General features: G+C 41.1%; 1 protein-coding gene across 10 annotated transcripts in view; it reads left to right on the forward strand.

Moving 5' to 3' along the window:
* The window catches only part of RBKS (ribokinase), a 94496-nt gene that overhangs the window by 17968 nt on the left and 52703 nt on the right, over nt 1-23825 (forward strand). For 9 of the 10 annotated variants that reach the window (XM_072771402.1, XM_072771403.1, XM_072771408.1 and 6 more), the window contains 4 exons: nt 1724-1856; nt 14934-14997; nt 15930-15992; nt 18684-18848. In XM_072771402.1, coding sequence (XP_072627503.1) covers nt 1724-1856; nt 14934-14997; nt 15930-15992; nt 18684-18848 — 425 coding nt within the window. The remainder of the gene's footprint in view (nt 1-1723; nt 1857-14933; nt 14998-15929; nt 15993-18683; nt 18849-23825) is intronic. The other variant, XM_072771405.1, reaches the window with a different exon arrangement.

Here is a 23825-nt window from a genome sequence, read left to right on the forward strand (position 1 = left end):
GCACTGCTAGGGAATGGAGTAGTTTAGCCAATTTATTGAGACTTTTAGAGCTACATACAGGAGGTACACAGGTTGAATTTGGTCATTGCCAACACCATCAAGTGTTCTTGGCATCAGTCAGAGGTCATTGCATGACAAACAGGCTGTGAGTGACCTGTTGGAATTGGCATCATGCTGGTACTCTAATATTAGGCATCAGATACTGGTTTCAGATAGGTCACAGCCTAGGTGGGGAAGTGAATATAAATTTCAAATCTGCCCAAACAGGGTAGGATCTCAATTGACCTACTGTTGTGAACTTGTCTCTTGGCTCTTCTTCCTCATCTAAAGCGAATTAACCTTTTTAGTCACACCTGCCATGGCTCCATCTGCTCTATCTGGCCCTGGGCCTGCTTCTTTGTAGCCATCCAGTCCGCCTGCTACTCACACCCATCTTCCCTCACTCACCCTTACATGCAGGACTCTTTCCATTTCCACATCTCCAGAGTCTTTCAAAGAGGTGGTTTCCTCACATCTTCTACTTTAATGTTATGAGAGTCCTACCCTGGAGAAAATCTTTTACTCTGACTTTCTGTGTCCTTTAGCACTGCCCTCACTAGGAGGTAACAGGTCAGTAAAAATCCTTAGTTCTTGGAGAAGTCCACCAGGTAGAGACTGAAACGGGGTTGGCTAGAAGTTAACAGTTGAATCTGCGATGAGGGCATGGGGGTGGGGAAGTCAGTATACTGTTTTCTCTTGTTTTATAAACAGAGTTAGTTGCTTTTGAAACTTCCTATAGTAAACGTTCAAAGCTAAATGTAGCTCTCTAGACTCTATTTTTTTTAAAAAAATAGATGCTGTTTTTGAGTCAGGACCTGAAACGGGTGGTCTACAGGATGGCCTGGGATTAACACCTGACCCTGCCATCAAAACAATAACCCATGCCCACCCCACCTGCAGGGAAACAAATGGGATTCCTTAGGCCCAAGACCTGCCACTTCCCCTTTTCTCCTTAAGTCCTGATCATGGTTACCAGAATCCTGGTAAACTTCCTACTTTTTGTTAAAGTGACCAGATAAACCTGTACAGAAACACACATTTAATTTGGTCCCATTTATCCAGTCCCACTGTGAATACAGGTCTGTGCAGGGTACTGGGAAGCAGGAATCTGAAGTTAATTCCCTCCAAGAGTTCCCTATGATAGAAAACAGAGGCACTTGGGACACCTGGGTGGGCTTAGCAGTTGAGTGTCTGCCTTCGGCTCAGGTTATGATCCCGGGGTCCTCGGGTCCTCGGATGCAGTCTCGAATCAGACTCCCCCTGGGGAGCCTGCTTTTCCTTCCGCCTGTGTCTCTGCCTCTGTGTGTGTGTGTGTGTGTGTGTGTGTGTGTCATGAATAAATAAATAAAATCTTAAAAAAGAAAAAAAAGAAAAAAGAGGCACCCATGAGCACCCCTAATGCAGTAGACACTAGAAACCGTGGTCTGAAGTGGAGCTACAGTGCACGACTGTGGTACTGGGAATGGGGGAGACATCCTGTCAGCAGATTCATTCTGGTTAGTGATGCCATGAACTACTGAATGTTACCTTAAAGGAATAGGTCATCTCTGCTTCTGCTTGCATTTCTGCAGGCTAAGACTGGAGCTCCATCAGAGAACCTTCCCTCTCTCTCTTCTGAAGAACTTAAATTGATTGCAGTTACCAATGTGCCTTTTTTTTCCTTCTCTTTTTTAAACTATGATAGTCTCACTTCTCGTTTGCCAAAAACTGGAGAAACCATCCACGGACATAAGTTTTTTATTGGCTTTGGAGGGAAAGGTGCCAACCAGTGTGTCCAAGCTGCCAGGCTTGGAGCAAAGACATCCATGGTATGCAAGGTAAGTGTAAAGTATGGTGGAGAGGATTCTAGAGGCAAGAGTCCAGTTTTAAGACTTGTGCTGATTGGTTTTTGTTGTTTTTTTTTTTTTAAAGCAGCCAATTCAGTGGCATTTAGTATATTCACAATTTTGGACAACCAGGATTCTTTTTATTTTTTGTTAAAGATTTTATTTATTTATTCATGAGAAACACAGAGAGAGGCAGAGACATAGGCAGAGGGAGAAGCAGGCTCCATGCAGGGAGCCCGATGTGGGACTCAATCCCGGGACCCCAGGATCACACCCTGAGCCAAGGCAGATGCTCAACTACTGAACCACCCAGGCGTCCCATGATTCTCTTTAGTCCCAGAACATTTCTATCATTCCAGAGTAAAACTCTTTACCATTAAGCAGTTTCCCCCAATCCTCCCACCACCCAAACTCGTGGCCCTGGCAACCAACAACCTGCATTCCATTTCTATGGATTGATCTATTCTGGATGTTTCCTATAAGTGGAATCATAGGTTACATGGCATTTTGTGTCTAGCTTCTTTTATTTAGCATGATATTCTCAAGGTTCATCTACCCTATAGCATGTTATCTATTTTAGTCCTTTTGTGGCTGAATAATATTGTAGAGACCATAATTTGTCTATTCACTTGTCTGTTGATGGACACTTGAGCTGTTTCCACCTTCTGGCTGTTGTGAACAGTACTGCTGTAAACATGTGTGTCCAGGTACTTACATGAATATCTGTTTTGTATTGTTAAAGATTTAAATAGAGAGTAATTTTCCTTACCTTTATAATAGTTTCTTCCCTGAGTCTTCTGGGAAGTAGCTTAATGCTGCAAATAACTTAATGCTGCATTCCTTTAACTTAATGAACTTCTAAGTGAAGGCTGAAAAGTGAGGGGAATTCGCCTACTCCACTGAGTTTCTATAGTCTGGCTTCACAACAGCACAAGTCATCCTGTTTTTAGCAGGTTTTGCTGCAACACAGCTTTTGGAAACTTGGTCTAATAACTGCTGATCCACTCATCTCTAAATTAGGTCTTCTAATGCTAGCTTTTGGACCAGAAAGGAACCTGGGCCCTAATGAACTATGCATAACTAATCTTTAGGCACAGTTCTGTTTGCAAGTATGTAAGGAAATGATATGTAAAATCCAATAGTCCCTCTTTCTCTCCTGACTGAAATCATTTGAAAATAAAATTGGCTTCCAAAGGTTCAAGGTTTGCGTGTTTAGTGAAATTTTAAGATGCTAGCATTACTGGTATAACACGAAAGATAGTTTATCTTCAGGAAGTTAGACACAAGTCTGCACAGTAAAGGATAAGAAAAACCTGAGAAATTTAAAAGAATGAGCTCGCTCCTGTGATCTGGGTCAGTCTTACCAAAATTTCTCTGAAATGTCATTTCTCATTACATACAGCACTCTTCTCTCCACAGGAGTCTTTAAATGATGTACAAGCTATACAATTATCTTTTCATCTGCTAATGAAGTGTAGTTTATTTCTAATTTATGATTGATGTGATAAAATTCTCATCTGGCTGTTTGGTCAAAAACATCACCTAAAGCACAAGATTCATAGTAAGAAATGCACATTTGCTAAAGTTGAATTCTTGATAGATTTCCAGTGTCAATTATCAGCCATTAATTTTTGATGACCTGTTCCATGCTAGGAACTGTGGGGCTAGGAGAGGGAGCAGTAGGCCTGACCAGTGTATACTTGATTAGAAATGAAGGGTCTGGGGAGTCATCAGATGGTGCTGACTTAACGGGGCTTGGGAACTGGCAAAAGGAGGCTATTTCCTGGCTGGGAAAATGTGGACAGAGAATTGGTGTTGGAAGCAAAGTACCAAAAATGGCTGCTCTGAGAAGAGAGGAGTTCCCTGGAGCCGGAGCCATACAAGGAGAGATTAGAGAACCCCTCTTGGAAGCTTCATAAATGCTATTCATGTAGCCATGAAAGTCAAAATTGGATGTCCCCTGGGATCTCATCCAACTCGAAGATTGAGATTGGTGTTATTTTGGGTCTGTTGAATTTGAGGCAAAAAGAAACGCAAAATAGAAATATTTGAGTTGTGGAACTGAACTTAGGAAGTGAATCATACAACCGTCAGGAGTGGATATGAGAGGAATAGACAGCAGAGGGCTGTCTTTGGGGAATCGTTGCAGTTGGGAGTTTGATAAAGCAATGGTACCATTTGTTTTATTCTGGTCTGTATCCAGCAGTTTATGTTCACACCTGTACGGTCGGGAAAGCTGTTTCTATCCGCGATGCCCCTGACGCAGCCGGCGGCCATTTGGCGCTGGGCTCCTGGGTGGCCGCACAGAGAGGATAAGAAGGCATGGCTGCAGCCAAAACCCCACGGGGTGACTTTGCTTAGACAACCTGGCGTCTTTATTTTTTTAAAGATTTAATTTATTTATTCATGAGAGATATAAAGAGAGACAGAGACACGGGCAGAGGGAGAAGCAGGCTCCCCAGAGGGAGCCCGATATGGGACTCAATCCTAGAACCTCAGGATTATGACCTGAGCCAAAGGCAGATGCTCAGCCACTGAGCCAGCCACCCAGGCGTCCCCAACTTGGCATCTTTAGACACGTATTTTTTTAAGCTTAAACAAACGGCATAATATTCTTAGACTTCTTCAAAAGAAAAAAAATTTTTATAATAGAAGCTGTTGTTTGTTACCCCTTCATCATGATAATTTTTTTGTCCATGGTGCAGTAGATTCTCATTAAGCAGAATTAGCCAACCTGCTGTATAGCAGTTTGTCAAAGATGACAAATTTCAAGTAGAAACCAAAATCATGAAATGATTCAAGATAAAAATGAACAGATGGAGCAAAAGAAAAACAGGTAGAAAATTGCCTCCGGTTTTCTTAGCAATGTTAACTTACCTATGACTGCCCCACAACAAACCTAAATACAAGCTCTGGTGAAGTAAGATTGTTTGATGGTACACGCAAAACAGCTGATATTGAGCTCAGGGGAATTATTTGCCAAGATATTGTGACAAGGACTATTAAGCAAAAGTCTGTCAATATGCATCCAGTGAAACATGTCATGATGAAACACTTCAAGTCATTAAAGAGTGACACAGTCAGTATTCACCTGAGTCATGGGCCCAAGGCCACAATCCAAGGATAATTGAAGTGATATTTTCAGATTACAAATCCAGGCAGGTATCATAGAAAAACGAAGTCTGCTGGCAGGGCAAGAGCCTGTGAGAATACCGTTCATAGGACTTCACACAATTTTCTTAAGTGTTTCCTCCTCCACCCTTCCACTGAAGCTAAATGTTCGAGAGGAGGAAGTTATTTCCAGATATCCAAAACTGGCTGCTCAGGAGCGCCGTAGTAGAATAAAGAGTTCAAGATTCAGTGGCCTAAGGGCACGTGCCTGGCTCAGTGGTTGAGCCTCTGCCTTCCGCTCAGGTCGCGATCCCAGGGTCCTGGGATCGAGTCCCACATCGAGCTCCCCACAGGAGGCTGCTTCTCTCTCTGCTTATGTTTGCCTCTCTCTCTCTCTCTCTCTCTATCTCTGTGTCTCTCATGAATAAATAAATAAAATCAAAAAAAAAAAAAAAAAAAAAAGATGTAGTGGACTAGTCTGAGCCTAAAGACCCTACTTCTTATGTGGTAGGAAGAAGCCCTGAACAGGCATGGGCCCAAATGACCCAGATCTGAAATCAGCCATGTGGGAGAACTTCCAAGAAATTACTGGTCTTGCTTTCCTGGAATATGACACTCTCAAAACTCTCTAGGGGTGCCTAGCTGGCTCAGTTAGTAGAATGCATGACTCTTGATCCTGGGGTTGTGGGTTTAAGCCCCATACTGGGCATAGAGCTTACTTTAAAAAGAAAAAAAGAGAGAGGAAAAAAAGAAAAACCTCTGTAATACAAGCGGATGTGTGTTTTCCTTGCAGAATGGGCATATATTAAGCTCTGTGACAGAGGCAGTATGTTAGAGCCACACTACTCAAAGTCTGAAATTCAGGCCAGGCTGCAAACTGTCACTGGTCTGGACGGTACAGAAATTGAGAGTAAGCAGTTATAAGCAGAGCATTTGACAAAATAATCTTATAGCTGTTGAACATAATAGTAATAATAAATTAAGCCTTGTGTTTTGTAGGACTCTCTTCTGTTTATTTCATTTTTATATTTTACAGAATTATTAGTCCACAATGGATTGAAAATGAAAAAAAAAAAAAAAAGCCTTCACCACAGATGGCTTTGAAAAGCAGTGTATTAGAGTACTCATCATCTTAACCAAAAAAGGTTAGATTGTCTGTCAGATTACTGTGGGACTGTTAACTGATACGCATTAAGATTTAGTTTTCAAAGATCAAATGAGTAGTCACCAGCACTTTCCAGGTAATATATAATGAAGTGAAATCGGTCCTTGCCTGAACTCTGCTGGAGGACAATATTGGCTATATTGTTTGGAGTCCCTGGCCACATGTCCAAACACAGGGTACCCTAGGACCCCAAGCAAATAAACAATAAGTGTCTCCTATAGAAGAATGGAACAAAATTGGGGTTACCACCAACCACCTCTTACCTCCTATCCACCTCTACTCCCAAATAAACAGGACTCAATAGTGACTGTAACATTAATTTTTTATGTTAAAGGCCATTATCTCCATTTAGATAGGATTTAAACAATCAGCTAGCTTAAGCAACTGGAATTATATGTATTCTTCTGTCCTCTTTTATGACAAAGCCACAAGTGACAGGTTAAAAAGTTAATATGAGAGACTTAATTCAAAAAAGCAACTGCCAGGTTTTGTTACATGACAAGAAATTCATGTTAGTCTCCCAAACCTGCTGTTCATCATTACCCTCAGGCACTGAAAAGTCACAAAATGTCTTGAGTCACAAATATTAAGCTGCATTCAACTTGGTTTTAGTGTTAATTATATTTCTGTGCATTCTAACTTTGAAAACTGATAACCTGTTTTAATATATGTGACTACTTTTTTAGCAGAAATCTTCAACTTCATGTGACTTCAGTTTAGATATCTTGGGCCTCTAGGTTTTACTTACCTCAACTGTATATTGACAGATGGAATTTTTAGATGTTTTCTACCATTCAGGGGTTCCAAGCAGCTGCTTCCTCAACCATTTTGAAATGTGGATGTTCGTTATATTGTAGTGCTAACTAAAGTTACCTTCCTCAGCATTAGATCACAGTTCTGGACTGTGGAAGCCACTGGTAGGCTCTCCCTCAACGCAAAGGGAGCCTTCTCAGTGGTAAAAGTAAAGGAAATACCTCAGTGCCCTTAGCTGGAGGAAATGCTCCTACTCCTGATACACACAGTCCTGTTTCCCTTGATTCTAATTTACATCTCTATAGCTGCATTATCCAAGATGGCAGCCACTAGCCATGTGTGGCTAGATTTAAATGTAATTCAGATAAAATTTTTAATTGAGTTGCTCTATCATACTTGGCTATATTTCAAGTGCCTGTTTGGGGTAACACTGATAGAGAGCATTTCATCATTGCAGAAAGTTCTATCCAACTGCATGACTCTACAGTCTTCAAGGTAGACCTGAGCCTGGGATTTCCTAAAGAGCTTCTGGGGTTCTAGGAGTTGCCTTAGATTAAGTGCAAGTGGTTGTCCATAACTGCTGAAGACCTGGCTTCTTTCACCCAGAACAGGCTTACACAGGCTACCTCAGACTATGTGGTTTTCCCAGAAACCTGCCCAAAAGAATTTCACTGCTGCTACCGAAAGAGTATAGGAGTGCCTTCCAAGGGGCTATTAGGAGCAAAACCTTGTAGAGGACCTTTTGGCAGCCCCAGCTAGGATAGTCTGAGTGCCTGTAGTCCTGTCCCTTTAAGAATGACAAGCTAGGCCAAGGAAAATAAACAGACAGGCAACTAAGGATGACCAAATACTTAATAGAACACATTTCATGCACAGGGCTTAAGGAAGGATAAATATATGCTAAACTGGAGTCTCCAATAAGCTTTTAGGAAGGCCAGATTTTTAGGAAGATTGTTTAGGCAAAAAATATAAGGTGGTATTCAATTAAATATTTACTAGTATCTATCAGGAATGCTCTAGGAGTTCCAGGAAATGAGAGCATTAAGAAGGGCTAGAATAGGGAAGGGAGGCCTTAAGTTGCACTTGAAAAATAGGTGAGGGACCAGATTAACCTGTACAGAAACCCACATTTAACTTGGTCCCATTTATCCAACCCCACTGTGGATAAAGGTCTGTGCTGGGCCCTGGGAAGCAGGAATCTGAAATTACTTCCCTCCAGGAGCTCTCCATGATAGAAAACAGAAGCACTTTGGACGCATGAGTGGCTCAGTGGCTGAGCATCTGCCTTTGGCTCAGGTTGTGATCCCGGGGTCCTGGGATCAAGTCCTGTATCGGGCTCCCCATAGGGAGCCTGCTTCTCCCTCTGCCTATGTCTCTGCCTCCCGCTCTATGTGTCTCAGGAAAAAATGAATAAAATCTTTAAAAAAGAGAAAGAAAAACAGGTGAAGTTTGGTTAAATGGAGAAAGGAAAGGACGTCTAGGTTCTCAGAGGGCAGGGAAATTGACACAAATGTACTCACCTTGTGTCTTAACACAGTCAAATGATAATATTAAGTTAATAGTGCCTTTCTACTGACCACTTTGTAGAACAGGGATATCCAACCTTTTTTTCTTTTTTTTTTTTTTTTTTTTGCCAGATAGGAGTGTTAGAGAAGCCAACAAAGCAAGGGGAAGCAAGCCTGGTGACATCAAAATGAGGCCGGAGTCAGCAAACACAAGCGTAGGGACGTGTGTAGTTTTACAATAACTTGATCACAGTGTTAGGCACTCTTGGGCCCCTTGCCCCAGGGCTGACGCTATAGGCCACACTGTGTTCCCACTTAGTTGACTTCCCAACATAGGGCCAGGCAGGACTGTGCTCTTCCTCCTCATTACTTCCACACAAAGCTTCGCACTCACTCTCCCAGCTTTCATCCTGCAATCCAGTGGGCCTCAGCTGGAGGCATACATTGGAATCACCTGGGGCGCGTGCCACGGTCCCCCCTTCTCTGCACAGGGTCTGATTTCATTGATCTGGGGTGTAGCCTGGGCACCAAGATGTCTAAGCTCCATGGGAGCTAATGCACAGTGAAGGCCGAGAACTACTGATCTCCTACCCTAGTCCCACTCTACCTGGCTCAGTTGCAACAATTTGCAGCAAAATATAAAGAATTTTAACTAGCCTGATAATGGCAGAACTGAAATTTGATTCCAAGTTTCCTGACTCCCATTTGCTCTATTTTGCTGCATGACCAAGATACTTACACTTAAAGTTCTCTTATCAATTTAATAGACAAAACGTGACCAGGTATATGGAGAAGCCCCCCAAAATACCTATGAAGATTCCTCTATGATATTATTATGTCAAGTCCTTTTTATTTCAAGGACCATTTTAAGTCATTCACTACGATTTTCATTCACATTCATTACAAATCATTCCATTTGTATCATTCACTGTGATTTTTCAGGACACTTTTCACTCAGCTCTCAATGGCACTCGATACATGACCTTCGTCTAGGTTCTACTCTGATTTCTGGTTATCAATTTCCAGTTACTGAGGAAGAGGCTTACATTTGAGTCAGAAGTAGGCAAAGGGGATTGGAAGGTGTTTGCCCCTCTCAACCTTTTTAAAAGCAAATCCAGCAGAATAAATGATTGTGTAAGAGGTTTGAGGGTGGGGAAACGGGAAATGGCATTCTTTTAGTATGACATTGCACAAAGCATTTGTGCAACTCTGTAATGCAGGGGGAAAAAGGAGGACTCAGATCTCTGCTTCTTTTTGCCCACATTTCGATATAATAAATACGCATGTCTAAGACACAGACGTGCTCGCAGTTGGCTCTGTTATTCTTATGGAAGTAACGAGATACATGGTTAATTAAACAGCATTCATGTCACCATTAATGGAGATGTTATGTTTTTTAATAACAGTAATGCAGTCTTATTTTTAAAATAATTCAGTGCACCCATGGGCTTGCTTCCATGACCAGGTACTCTTCTGTTTGAAGATAGGGAACAGGGGATCCCTGGGTGGCGCAGTGGTTTGGCGCCTGCCTTTGTCCCAGGGTGCGATCCTGGAGACCCGGGATCGAATCCCACATCGGGCTCCCTGCATGGAGCCTGCTTCTCCCTCTGCCTGTGTCTCTGCGCCTCTCTCTCTCTCTGTGACTATCATAAATAAATAAATAAATAAATAAATAAAGAAGATAGGGAACAACAGGAAGAAATGGAAACGTTAGGGGGAACCAGATGGGCAGGAAAGTAGTTTATAAGATTGAATCCGAGCAGCAGGAGCCCTGTCCCTCCCCCCAGGGAAGCGGCCACGGTGGCAGTGGTACTGCCGTGGTGATGAGGAGGATGGGGACCATGACAGTGACTCCCGAGACGTTATTTAATCCTTTATAGTTGTAAACGTGCTTCACGCGTGTTACCCTCACAGCAAATGTGCTTTGACTTTCTGGATAAGGAGACTGAGGCTGAGAGGCGGTTAAAGTGGCTTGTCCCAAGCCACACTGGAAGTGTAAAGGGGTGGGACGCTGTGGTGGCTCAGTGGTTTAGCACCTGCCTTCTTTTTTTTTTTTTTTTTTTTAGCATCTGCCTTCATGCCCGGGCGTGATCCTGGGGTTCTGGGATCGAGTCCCACGCCGGGCTCCCTGCATGGAGCCTGCTTCTCCCTCTGCCTGTGTCTCTGCCTCTCTCTGTGTCTCTCATGAATAAATAAATAAAATCTTAAAAAAAAAAAAAAAAAAGGAAGTACGTAGGGGCTTCTGACTTCCAGGACACAAATGCAAATATCGCCTTCCTTTTCGTAGGCTTCTTCCTTTATTATTATGATTTAAATTCAGTTAGTTAACATATAGTGCATTACTAGTTTCTGAGGTAGAGCTCCGTGATTCATCCATACCTGGTAACACCCAGTGCTCATCCCATCACGTGTCCTCCTTCGTGCCCATCCCCTGGTTACCCCATCCCCCACCCCGGCCCTCCAGCAACCCTCCGTGTGTTTCCTAGAGTTAAGAGTCTCTTGTGGTTTATTTATAGGCTTCTTACCACTTCTTTTACTTTGTAATGTGTTACCATGACCCCGAGGCAAAGTTAATGGAGCTAAGGTTTACTTCTCTTGATCCTCAGCGGGTATTGTTACTTTACCATTATTTTTTTTAGTTACCAGATTTTTTTAAATTTTTTTTTTATTTATGATAGTCACAAAAAAAAAAAAAAAATGATAGTCACAGAGAGAGAGGCAGAGACACAGGCAGAGGGAGAAGCAGGCTCCAGGGAAGGAGCCTGAGGTGGGATTTGATCCCCGGTCTCCAGGATCACGCCTGGGCTGAAGGCGGTGCTAAACCGCTGAGCCACCTGGGCTACCTTAGTTACCAGATTTTAATTTTGTCATGGGAATATCAAAAAGGGCAAAAGCAAAGTATTTTGTTCCACTCTCATATAGAGGTTAGGATGCCAGCCAACAGGTTTGCCAGGAAATCACTAGTGGAATAAATCTGGAACCATAACATCTCCAAGGATGTAGCCCCCTCAGGTGATTCCCATGTAGGAAGCAGACAGACAGCTTTGCCACCTCTAAAACACCATTGTGGGGGTGGGGGGCAAGGGGGTCTCTGCCCTTTAAGCTTCTGACCCTTGATCTCAGCTCAGGGCTTGATCTCTCAGGATCATGAGTTCAAGCCTCACATTGGGCTCCAGGCATGGAGCCTACTTAAAAAATAAAAATAAAAAATACCACTGCAGCAACCCTGCAAAATGCAATTACCATGAGCATGCAGTCCCTTCCTGATTATGCCTTGGATGCACGTGATACTCCACTTGGAGTGACAGGTGCCTCTGTAAGTCTTATCCTCCCTCCAACAGTTTCTGGAAGGCAAAGCTGCCTACTCATTGGTTTTCTCCTCCTTTCCAACAATTCTTCTTAATCCCTGCACTTCCTAATGAATAGATCACTATACCATTTACCAAACATGCCTTTGAAATTCACCTGAAACAGATTTTGCCTGGAAAAAAACAGATTGCGGATCCCTGGGTGGCTCAGCGGTTTAGCGCCTGCCTTTGGCCCAGGGCGCGATCCTGGAGTCCCGGGATCGAATCCCACGTCAGGCTCCCGGTGCATGGAGCCTGCTTCTCCCTCTGCCTGTGTCTCTGCCTCTCTCTCTCTCTCTGTCTGTCTATCATAAATAAATAAATCTTAAAATAAAAAAAAAGAAAAAAACAGATTTTTGCCTATATTAAACTGGTTGGAAAAGGGAGAGAAGTTTCTTTGCTCTAATCTGTACCAAGCCCCACATGCCTAGGAATGGCCTTCCTTTAATCGCTACAACATTCTTAAAATGATGCTTTCCCAACTATATGGCATCTTAATTGCTCATAAGAGAGAAATACATGTTTAAAAAAAAAAAGAGAGAGAGATGAGAAAATAAACAATTTGTTTCTGGTATGAATCTTTGACCTAAGAAATGGGATGCTTTGGTAGATACGTGGCCTATCTTCCATGAAGAAAACCTTTGACAGATGACCTCCTTTCCCCGGGGAACTCTGCCCCACAGCAGTGCTTTAGAGTGGACACTCTCCATTGTAGAGATAGAAAATCTGCTAATAAGAAACTATTATAGGGACGCCTGGGTGGCTCAGTGGTTGAGCATCTGCCTTTGGCTCAGATCATGATTCTGGTGTCCTAGGATCAAGTCCTGCATCGGGCTCCCTCCAGGGAGCCTGCTTCTCCCTCTGCCTGTGTCCCTGCCTCTCTCTGTCTCTCATGAATAAATAAAACCTTTAATAAAAAAAATAAAAAAAAATAAATTATTGTATATTGTTCAGAATTATTGCCTAGTCAGCATTTCTGCCGGGGAAGGAGCACAGGGAAAGTGTTCTTTGAAGAAGAAGTTCTCAGAGGTGACATTTAAATCAGGGGTCAGTACACTACCATTCAGGAAGCAAATCTTGCCTACCATGTATTTTTATAAAGTTTTATTTGAACACAGGCTACATCCATTTGTCTGCAGATTTTCTTTGGCTGCTTTCACACAGCGAAATTGTGTAGTTGCAAAAGAGACCATCTGGCCCACCATGTCTAAACTACTACCTATGTGTACCTTTATAGGAAAACATTTTCCAACCGCTGATCTAGATAGTCCAAAATCTTCTCTTCACTCATTGAGGCTCTCAACGCAAGCAAATCTCTAGGTTTCTTTCTATTGATATATCCCGAGGAAAGCAATTTTATGTGGAAAAGCAAAACACACCAGGAGTGGCTGAGACCCAGATAGATACACGATCCATTGAGGTAGTGAGCACTCCCTACAGGACAAAATAGAAATTCAGGAGTGGCCACCCTACAAGCCTACAGGTGCCAAGCAAGTAACATTAATTGCAGTAGGCCAGGTGCAGGCTGTGGTCAACTAGAGATCATGTGCTCACCTTTGGGGCAGTTCTAGCTGGGTTGCCTTACAGGAATGTGGGCCCGATGTTGCCAGAACCTCTAAATTTTCAGGACCTCCTGGGAATTTGTTTTTGTGAAGTGGCCTAATACTTAAATGGTGACAGCTGATTAGAATTTAAATTAAGATGGGAGGAAACTAATAAACACTGTATGTTACCTCCACTGAAGTTAAAATAAAATAACACAATAGGAGGGCATCCACACAAAAACCCACACATGAAAATTTATAATTACCAAAATTTAGAAGCAACTCAAGATGCCCTTCAGTGAGTGAATGGATGGATAAACTACAGTATGTCCATACCGCGGAACATTTTTTAGCACCAAAAATAAATGAGTGATAAGCCATGAGGAGATATGGAGGAAACTTAGATGGGTTTACTAAGTGAAAAGCCAGTCGGAAAAGTTTCATATTGTATGATTCCAACAGTATGACAGTCTGGAGACAGTAGAAAGATCAGTGGTTCCCAGGGGCTTGGGGAGAGAAGGGAGTATTTTTTTTTAATTTTTTTAATTTATTTATGATAGTCACAGAGAGAGAGAGAGGCGCAGAGACACAGGCAGAGGGAGAAGCAGGCTCCACGCACCGGGAGTCCGATGTGGGATTCGATCCCGGGTCTCCAGGATCGCGCCCTGGGCCAAAGGCAGGCGCCAAACCGCTGCGCCACCCAGGGATCCCAGAGAAGGGAGTATTAATAGGCAGAGCACAGAGGGTTTTCAGGGCAGTGAATCCATTCTGGATAATACTATAATGGTGGATACATGACATACGCTTGTCAAAACCCATAGAATGTACAACACCAGAGTGAACCCTAATGTAAACTATGGAGTTTGGGTGATAACAATGTGTCAACATAGCATCAATGATTGGGAAAAACTGAACTATCATTATCAGAATACATGCTAGGATGCGGAAGCCACAGACTTACACTATATTGAGTTACCCAAGTTAACAAGGGCTTTTTTTTTTATTTGAAAGATTTTATTTATTTGAGATCAAGAGAGAGAGTGCAAGAGAGAGCACAAGCAGAGGGGGAGGGGCAAAAGGAGAGGGAGAAGCCGACTCCTGCTAAGCAGGGAGCCCGACTAGGAGATGGATCCCAGGACCCAGGGATCAGGACTTGATCTAAGACAGGCAGACAGGCGCTTAATGCTTAACCCGTTGAGCTTCCCAGACCCACCAGTGAGGGCTTTTTAAATTCCCTCTTCTCTTTCCAGTCTAACTATGCCGCCATCCCATGTCCGATAAGATTCTAAAACAGGCAAGTCATTACAAAGATGCCCTCATTTATAGTGAAGTACAAACAACTGAGATTCTTCATAAATATTGAGGACTGTTGATGGTAGACAGCTCTGTCTCAGTGGGAGGTTCCACAAGAACAGACCAAAATGAGAGCAAAGTTCATTAAATGCTTCACGTTTTAGGATGTAAGTGGGACAATTCTTTGGGCTGAAACCAAGTTTAGCATCTTACATTAAGAAGATTAATTAGCTAATGTTTATAAAGTACTGTGCAGATATGCCCTTTTAAAATGCTAAGTATTCTAAAAACTACATTGTAGCATTTTACTAAATGTAAAAGATCTAACATTCATCATTTCTTTGGTACAGGTTGGCAAAGATTCTTTTGGCAGTGACTATATAGAAAACTTAAAACAGAACGATATTTCTACAGGTAAAATTTCATCTTTTTTAAAGTTAGTTTTTATGACTTTTCCTCTGGGATCTGGTTACAAGAACAGTTGAATATAGAATAGAATTATTAGATCCTCCTCTGGTGGCCAGAGAATTTTTATGCACAGCTTTGTCTCATCTTACTTAAATGTTGTTTGGTTAATTCTTTTCATGTACATTCCTCCAGATGGGAATTAAATGATAGGAGGTTACAAACCTTCATCTCATAGAAATGTTTCAAAAGCAGGTGACAAGGAAAAAACAGGTGCTGCATTCACAAAAGATATTTTAAGAAAAGTCATTGAATGTCATGGCTGGAAACAATCTTCAAAACCACTGAAGCTGATCCCATCATTGCACAAAAGAGAAACTGAAGGCCAGATTGGTTCTCAATGTGTCCAAGAGCACACAGCTAGTTGGAGCTACCGCCAGGAGTAGAATGCAGGTCTCTGGCTCCATTTCAAGGCTTTTTGCTGCCAAAGGCCGTCTGATCAACACTTCCATTGATGCTCCAGACCATGATTCTTGATGAAATGCAAAGTTTATGAAGAAACGCAACCAAGTTCATTGTATAGGTTTGACCTTTAATCTCTCACTCAACTCTGTCATTTCTTTCACTGAAGAAAAGAAATATGGTGGTCTAGAAAAATGCAGATGTATATGCTATGAATAATTTGGGCAGATTGAGAGTGGGGTAGGTTTGCTGGGTTGTTACTAATGTAGAGCAAAGGTGCAACTGAGTGTAAAGGCTTCTGTCTTCCTTGATGTATAGGTGATGGGTATAAATTAGTGCTAATTACTTATTTCTTTTATCATTCCAGATGGTTAAAGGTTAAAAAGTTTTTCCAAAGATGAGTGGTGCATTGAAATTGCTAAAATAGATTATCCATGCCAGGCTGTATATACATGATTGTAATTTCTTTTTTCTCTCAGAATTTACATATCAGACTCAAGATGCTGCTACAGGAACTGCTTCTATAATTGTCAATAACGAAGGTACGTGTTTCGCATATTGGAGTGTCATTTCATGAAGCATTTCATGTCCACAACTAGAGTAGGAGCATCAGTTTTTACCCTAATCCTATGGATTTCTTACCATACCCACCACTCCAAGGCTTCAAGTGTGGTCTTTCCAATCTAACTATGAATATTTCCCTTTATTTATACTTCCCAACTTGATCATTCAAATATAAAATTGTCCATCCAATACATAGGAAGTGTTAAATTGCCTCAAAATAATATTTATATCCTGAAGCATCCCATTACCCTCCATGTGAACTCAGAATTGATATTTGTCTCTAAAAGCAGTTAAGTATTCTCATCTGTCATTTCAGTTATACTAGGTAAATAAATGTAAATACATAGGTGCACAAGGAAGTTAATGAATCATATTTATAGAATATTTACTGAGCAAATGGCAGCAACTAATTACTTCTAACTTATCATTTGTGTTCAATTTTGTTTGCTCTTTAAATGGCAATCAAATCTCGAAAGTCGATATATACAACTATATTTGTCACAGGGCCTTGTGACAGTTGAAATATTTGTCTATAAAAACAGTAACTTCCCTTTACCCCCAAGTAAAGTCTTCATAATTTCTGCCAACTACTTTAAGTATATATATATAAAAACTATGTAAAATTGTTTAATTCAGAATTAATATTCTGAAGGACCAGACATTTCATGGGGCACTTCAGACAGAACCTAATGCATTATAGGCAGTCAGCGTGCATGTTGTGAAATTAGGATTTGTCATAATATGTCTTTGATTTGTAATAGAGTTTCAAACAATTGTTTCTCACAGAAGGTATGGTATGTTTCACTCTATTCTAGTGATCCCAAAGTTGCAATAACAACAATGAAAATATGTGTTATATTTAAAGAAGATAAAATGTTTAACAATAGACAGTCTATGTTCATTCCTTTAAGCTACATCTTAAATAATTATTGCTGCCAACAGCCCCTCATTCCCTGTCTTAAACTTCTTTTATGTGTTCTAGGAATATCTTCAAGTTCCATTTCTTGCTTATCAGTGTAGCAAGGTACTACACTTCCCATGCAAAGATTAGTTTAATATCGTGTATTAGATGCCTGTTATGCTAGAACTTGTCTGATTTACATAACACATATGTAAATATATAGAGAATATAGATTGTCATAGAAGAGCTAACACAAATACCCTGAGAGGGGACCATCAACTCCCTTAAGTGAAGGAATCAGTACCAAGGTAAAGTAAGGAATTCAGTTTTGACAAGTTAAATTTGAGGCATGAATGATCTCGCCATATGGCAATGTCTACCAGACAGCTGTAGTCTTGGTCTTATTGCTCATCAGCCAAGGCTAGGCCAGAAACATAGATTTCTGGAGTCAGCAACACAGAAGCAGCAGTTGACTCTAGCAGAAGGAATGAGGTCACCAAAGGAGAAAAGGAAGGAGACATGCCATCTTTCAGTGTGTGGGTACTTGAATTTTTCCAGTACCAAGATTGGGTTTATGCTGAACCATCCCCACTTTATTAAGTCCTCCTTGTGGCCAACAGACACATCTGTGGTAAGATGATCGGCTAGCATGTGTTTTGTGTTCAGAGGTAATTTTAGGTCATGTCTATACAAGACCATCACAAGCAGCCTGGAGCACAAAAGAAGAAAAAAAAAAAGACTGCTACAACTTGTCCCTCTAGATCAGTGCTGTCCAAAAGAAATACAACGCAAGCCACATACATAATTTTAAATTTTCCATTAGCCACATTTTAAAAAGTAAAAAGAAACAGGTAAAATTAATCTTAATATACTTACTTAACCCAATATATCTAAAATATCGTCTTTTCAACATGTAATCAAAATGTTCTTAAAGACTAATGAGATATTTTACCTTCTTTTTTTTTGTACTCAGTCTTTAAAATCTGCTGTGTGTTGTACAATTGAAGCACATCTCACTTAAGATGTGAGACACCAGACACATCTCAAGTGCTAACAACCACGTGTGGCCTGAACTCATGACTCTCATATTGGACAGCACAGCTCTTAAGAGTTCACCTAACAGATAAAATGCACCCTAATCCTTCCCCATTTAGGTGGTATTGTAGAGAGTAGGTCCAAGTGATAAGTATGTAAGATTCTTCACTCCTGCTTCTGTTTGATCTGGTACAGCATAGGTCAGATCTCTCTCTCTCGACCTTAGGTTATCTAACACAATTTCCCATCTGTTAGATATTATAAAATATGTTTTGATTTTCAGAATACCCTAGGGTACACACATGAACTGACTGCATACCACAGAGCCTTAGTTTTTAGTGTTGGGAAAGTACACTCCTGTCCATATGTATCCTTATGACATCTGTCATTTAGGATTCGGAATGTTTACCAGATGCCTTGTACCAACCATTTTAAAGTATATTATATATCTCTTCCCAGCTAGTATTCTTTGTATATAAGAATACTGATAGGGGAATTATTTTTTAGATTTTACTCAAAATTGTCAGAATAATATCAGTTTTACAGAGCAGGGGTATCATAAAAGAAGATACAGTAGGAATGTAGAATTTCACCTGAATCACCTAAAAATGTCAAAATTAATACTTATAATACATTTAGCATGATGACTTTGGAAGGGTGATTGTAACATTGCAGAATATCATTATTTAGCCTTGTTTGTTTTTTAATATAAATATGTGGAAAATCTTTATAGGCCAGAATATCATCATTATAGTGGCTGGAGCAAATTTACTTTTGAATACTGAAGACCTGAAGAAAGCAGCTACGACCATTAACAAAGCCAAAGTCATGATCTGCCAGTTAGAAATAACTCCAGAAATATCTTTGGAAGCCCTGACGATGGCCCACAGCAATGGAGGTGATTTTACCTATTTGTTATTCTTCCTAGAAAAGCTTTTTTTTTTTTTTCCTAAAGATTTTATTTATTTGACAGAGAAAGAGCACGAGCAGGAGGGAGAGGGAGAGGGAGAAGCAGACTCCCCACTGAGCAGAGAGCCCAGTGTAGGACTTGATCCCAGGACCTGGGATCATGACCTGAGCCAAAGGCAGACACCTAACCGACAGTCACCCAGGTGCCCCCCTAGAAAAGCTTTTATCACTGTTAATTTAATAAAAGGTAGCCTTTTAAGTTAAGCAAAGCAATACTTTCCCTGTAGTAAAATATCCTTTCTTCCACCTGTGAGATTCACGATCTTCTTGTAGCTAGGAAAGTTTACAAACAGGGTAAAAAATAACCTGAGTAGCACTACTGATACCCTACAATATAAATCTTCTATCTAGTTAGTGGAGATGATAACAAGTAGTGACTAGAACCTCAGAAACAGCCCATAGCCCAAAAGTAGAAGCAGAGGTCAAGTTACATGTCATGTACAATGACTGCCCTGGTAGGTCTATTTTGATAAATGTCTCTAGGAATTAAAGATTACCTCTTTCTCTTTTTTGTAAAACTCCATCTCTGTTCAATAAACCAGAAAAAATTATTTACGTGTAATATTTTCTATGTTGTCAATGTCCTTTGAGCAGTTAGTTGGTTTTTGACCTTCAATTTTGAAAATTTTCAAACACACAAAGGCAGGTAGAATTGCCTAACAAAATCTTTCACCCAGTGTCAACAATTATCAACGTGTGGCTAATGTTCACTCGTCTGCCCTCCTGCTCACTCCCTGCTTCCACCCCCAGCAAATCACAAACTCTTTAAAAATCCAAAGAGTTTCTTTGTGTTTACTTCTTGTTCACCATTGACTGGTGGGCAAAGCATCTTCTGAGTTAGAATCCCGTTTCCATTCCTTTTTAGCTTTGAGGTGTTTCTAGAATGATCCAGTTTTTCTAAGCCTTGTTTGTTAAGAGCATATAGAAATACTCCCCTACAGAATTGTTCTAAGAATGAAACAAAATAAAATATGATGCTGAGCATGATGTAATATATCTAAACGAATCCCAAATTTCTTCTCCTTTTCACTTCTCTCTTGAAATTTAAATTAGGATAATATCCTGATCTCAGCATCAAAAAAAATCAAAATAGATCATAGCCATTCTAAAACAATGGCTTCCTCTTGATACTGCAGCCGTAATTCTGTGACTTAAGAGAGAGAACCACTTTGAATTTTCCACATAAAACTTTCTCATCAAGATACAAAACTAAAAAAGAGAAGAAAAAGAACAGTAAATGTATGTGTGTGTGTGTTTGTATAAGTGGTTTCTCCCAAAATCTCCAGCGTTCTACAAAGCAAAAAATGGAAAGTAAGTTACTTGAAATGATTTTGTAGAGAATTTTTAAATGTATGTCCAGATTTAACAAATTTTCCTCTTGGCAAAACAACGTGCTGTGGTAAATTCTCATTGACATTTAATGTATTTTTAATGGACTCAAAGCTGTCAGAAAGAATTCTAAGCAAGCCAAAAACCCATTTGGTTACATTTTCTCAGGGTGTCACAGATAGAGTCTAATGCTTATGGTGAGCATTGCCTACACCGTGTTCATCTGAATTGAGCAATGTGAATACAACATGACACTTCATTCATGCTCCTGTCTTTCCTTTTACAGGTTGGGGCATAGTCTCTTGTAACTGCTTTTCCTACACTCCCTTGCTTCTCAGAGATCACTCTTCCCTTTGTCTTAGTCTAGTTTCAGGTTAACTAACCAGCTTGTGGAGGAGAGAAAGGTAAAGCCACCAGAGTTGAATATGTTTCACAGGTAAGGCTAGAATTATCCCAATGGGCAGACAGCCTGACCTTGGGGCTGTCATTTGGGTGGAGTGCAAAAATGCTTCCTCCATCACCTGCTAGCCAGCTCTATCAATTGAGCTAGATGACCTAGGGCATCAGGAATGGGCAGTGGTATGGGGTGCCAGGGTGGCCCAGTCAGTTAAGGGTCTGATTCTTGAGCTCAGCTCAGGTCATGATCTCAGGGTCATGAGTTCAAGCCTACCAAAAAAAAAAAAAAAAGAGGGGGAAGGGAATGGGCAGGCGTAGTGATGGTAAACTAGCACTAGCCGATTCCACATTTTTACTAAGAGTCAGCATGTCTAAGTATTAATTCCACGTACTTTCATATATATTGACCTTTGAAAAACCTCATGACAAAGATATGGCAGGCATCATTCTCCCAAAATGAAGGCGAGAAGATACACTAGGAAAATGTAAGTAATTACCCAAGGTCAGTGTAGAAACCCAGATTTCAGATGCCAAGACCCAAGTTCTGTGTCCTAGAGCACGCCTTAAATATTACCACACCCCATTGATTCCAAGGAACTGAGCCTTTATGGAGAAAAGTAAAACCCATAAACTGTAATATTGTTCAACACGTAGCCTAAGCTTTGAGTGTTTTTGAAGCTCACATCTCAGAGACACTAGACTACTTTCTGTGATGCATCTCTTACCTGCTCCCATAAAATACATGCACATGGACTCCTCTGACCAGAATTCAGCTGGTCTTCACTTGGTGAAGCAGCCAGAACCACTTAGACTCTCTATAACCATGAGTGTGTGTGTGTGTGTGTGTGTGTGTGTGTGTGTGAATTTAATGTGTTTTCATTCTCACGTCAGAGAAGAGTGATACAATGAAGGAAGCACTGGTTTGAGAGTCATGAAGTTTGGGTTTGAATACAGAATCCATCCCTTAGTAAATAGGGGACCGCATGCAAGTCAGTCAGTTCTTGGTTCTAGGCCTCTGTGAAACAGTACTGGTCCAAGAGCTCTTGCAGCTGTTTACTGTCAGGATATATGAATGGAGAGCAGAGCAGGCAAAGCTTAGAGATACGTTGAGCACTTCGTGTCCTGTCCATTGCCCCGTGAGACTACCTATGTGCTAATCAGCAATATTCCACCTACAAGAAAGGAGGTAAAATAATCCTCCTCTTCCTCCTCCTCCTCCTTTCTGGGTTTATTATCACAGCTCCTTTATCTGAATTAAGCACATACATAGTATGACTGGATTATATATAGTTGTTAAAAATACAGAGGAAACCGACACCTCCCCCCCATCTCTGAATATATGGTGTCAGAACTCTGTTTTGTCTTCACCTAAAGGAAAGCATTGGTTTTAAATGGACAGCACCAGTGGCCCTCAGTGGCCCCCTCCTCTCTAGGTCATGATGCTGTGAGGCAGGCCCACAGCAGAGCTGGTGCTGCAGCTGCTCGTGATGAAATTATGCATGTCGGGTCTGGTCTTTATATCCATTTCAAAGCAAATGGAACATTACTGGAACAATTATAAATAATTGAGATTGTAAGATCGCCAAGATCAAATTCTAGGTAGGACACAAAATATCTTTTAATGACACTTGAGTCCTTTTCTATTTGGCAAACCAAACTTCTTGGCTGGCCACCTTGACTTTCACAGTGACGTTGTCCAGCACATAGCCCAAGTGTTGAGTGTTTCCGCTGCTCAACTCACAGGAAACAACCCCCAGAGGGAGACTGCCAAGCCAGCGTTTTGGTTACCCCAATCTTTCCACAGTTTCTTTACTTAGGGTGACTTTCTTCCTATTTCTCTGAGCTAAGTTATTATGGCCTTCTCAACTGTCCAGTTCATGCCCTCCATGGTGAGACTGGTAAGAGCTTCCACCTCAGGATGCCTGGGTGACTCAGCAGTTGAACATCTGCCTTTAGCTCAGGTGGTGATCCCAGGACCCCTGGGATCAAGTCCCACATCAGGCTTCTCTCCCCGAAGGGAGCCGGCCTCTTCCTCTGCTCATGTCTCTGCCTCTCTCTGCATCTCTCTGCATCTCTCATAAGTAAATAAAACCTTTAAAAAAAAAAGAGCTTCCACCTCATTCTCCTGGCTCTGTACCTATGCAGCTCCTCACTGACATTCTTGTGCCAGCCTTTGGCATGCTGTTAAGACAACCAGGAGTTTAGCCCACCTTATGTTGTAATGAATAATGATTACGTTGGGTGTGGTCAGTGCCCTCTGCAGCTCCACACTACTCCATGGTACATCTTGTGTCTCTAGTTTTACGTGGTTCCAGGATGGCATCATTTTCCCAAACTTATCTATTGCAAATGTGCATTCTTCTTTGATTAACCACATCTACTCATTCTTCACATTTTTTTCACCATGGTAAAGTGTTTATGTTTATTTTTGGTAGCATGAGCCAAAGAAGAGTCCTTGCTTTATGGCATTTTCATTTTTCCCCTAACTTTTTTTACTAGTCAGACTCTAAGCCTAGGTATCCAGCCTATTACCATCCAGCATTGGTCAAAATGCTTTCCTTCAATAGGGAAATAAGCAGATAAGATTTGATTCATTTTTTTTAGATTGATTTATTTATTCATGAGAAACACACAGAGAGAGACAGAGACATAGGCAGAGGGAGAAGGAGATTCCCTGCAGAGAGCCTGATGCTGGACTTGATTCTTAGATCATGCTGAACTGAAGGCAGATGCTCAACTGCTGAGCCACCCAGGTGTCTTGATTTGATTGACTTTTATACAATATTTATGGTCAAATTAAATTGTAGGATTTCTCGTTCCAGCAATTCTATTGCTTAAAATTCAGTGTAATTGTTTTTTTTAAATTTGTATTTAGGGGCGCCTGCGTGGCTCAGTTGGTTAAACATCTGTCTTTGGCTCAGGTCATGATCCCAGGGTCATGGGATCAAGCCCTGTGTTGGATCCCTGCTCACTGAGGAGTCTGCTTCTCCCTCTCCCTCTGCTTCTCCCCCTGTTTGTGCTAGCTTGCTCTCTCTCTGTCAAATAGATACATCTTTTAAAAAATAAAAATAAAATTTATTTTTATTGTGGAAAATCTCAAATATATGTGGACATACAGAGACTATATGGGGTAAACCCATATATACTATCACTTAGCTTCAATAATTCTCAACACATGGCC

This window comes from Canis lupus, chromosome 12, assembly GCF_048164855.1.
Source record: "Canis lupus baileyi chromosome 12, mCanLup2.hap1, whole genome shotgun sequence".
NCBI lineage: Eukaryota > Metazoa > Chordata > Mammalia > Carnivora > Canidae > Canis > Canis lupus.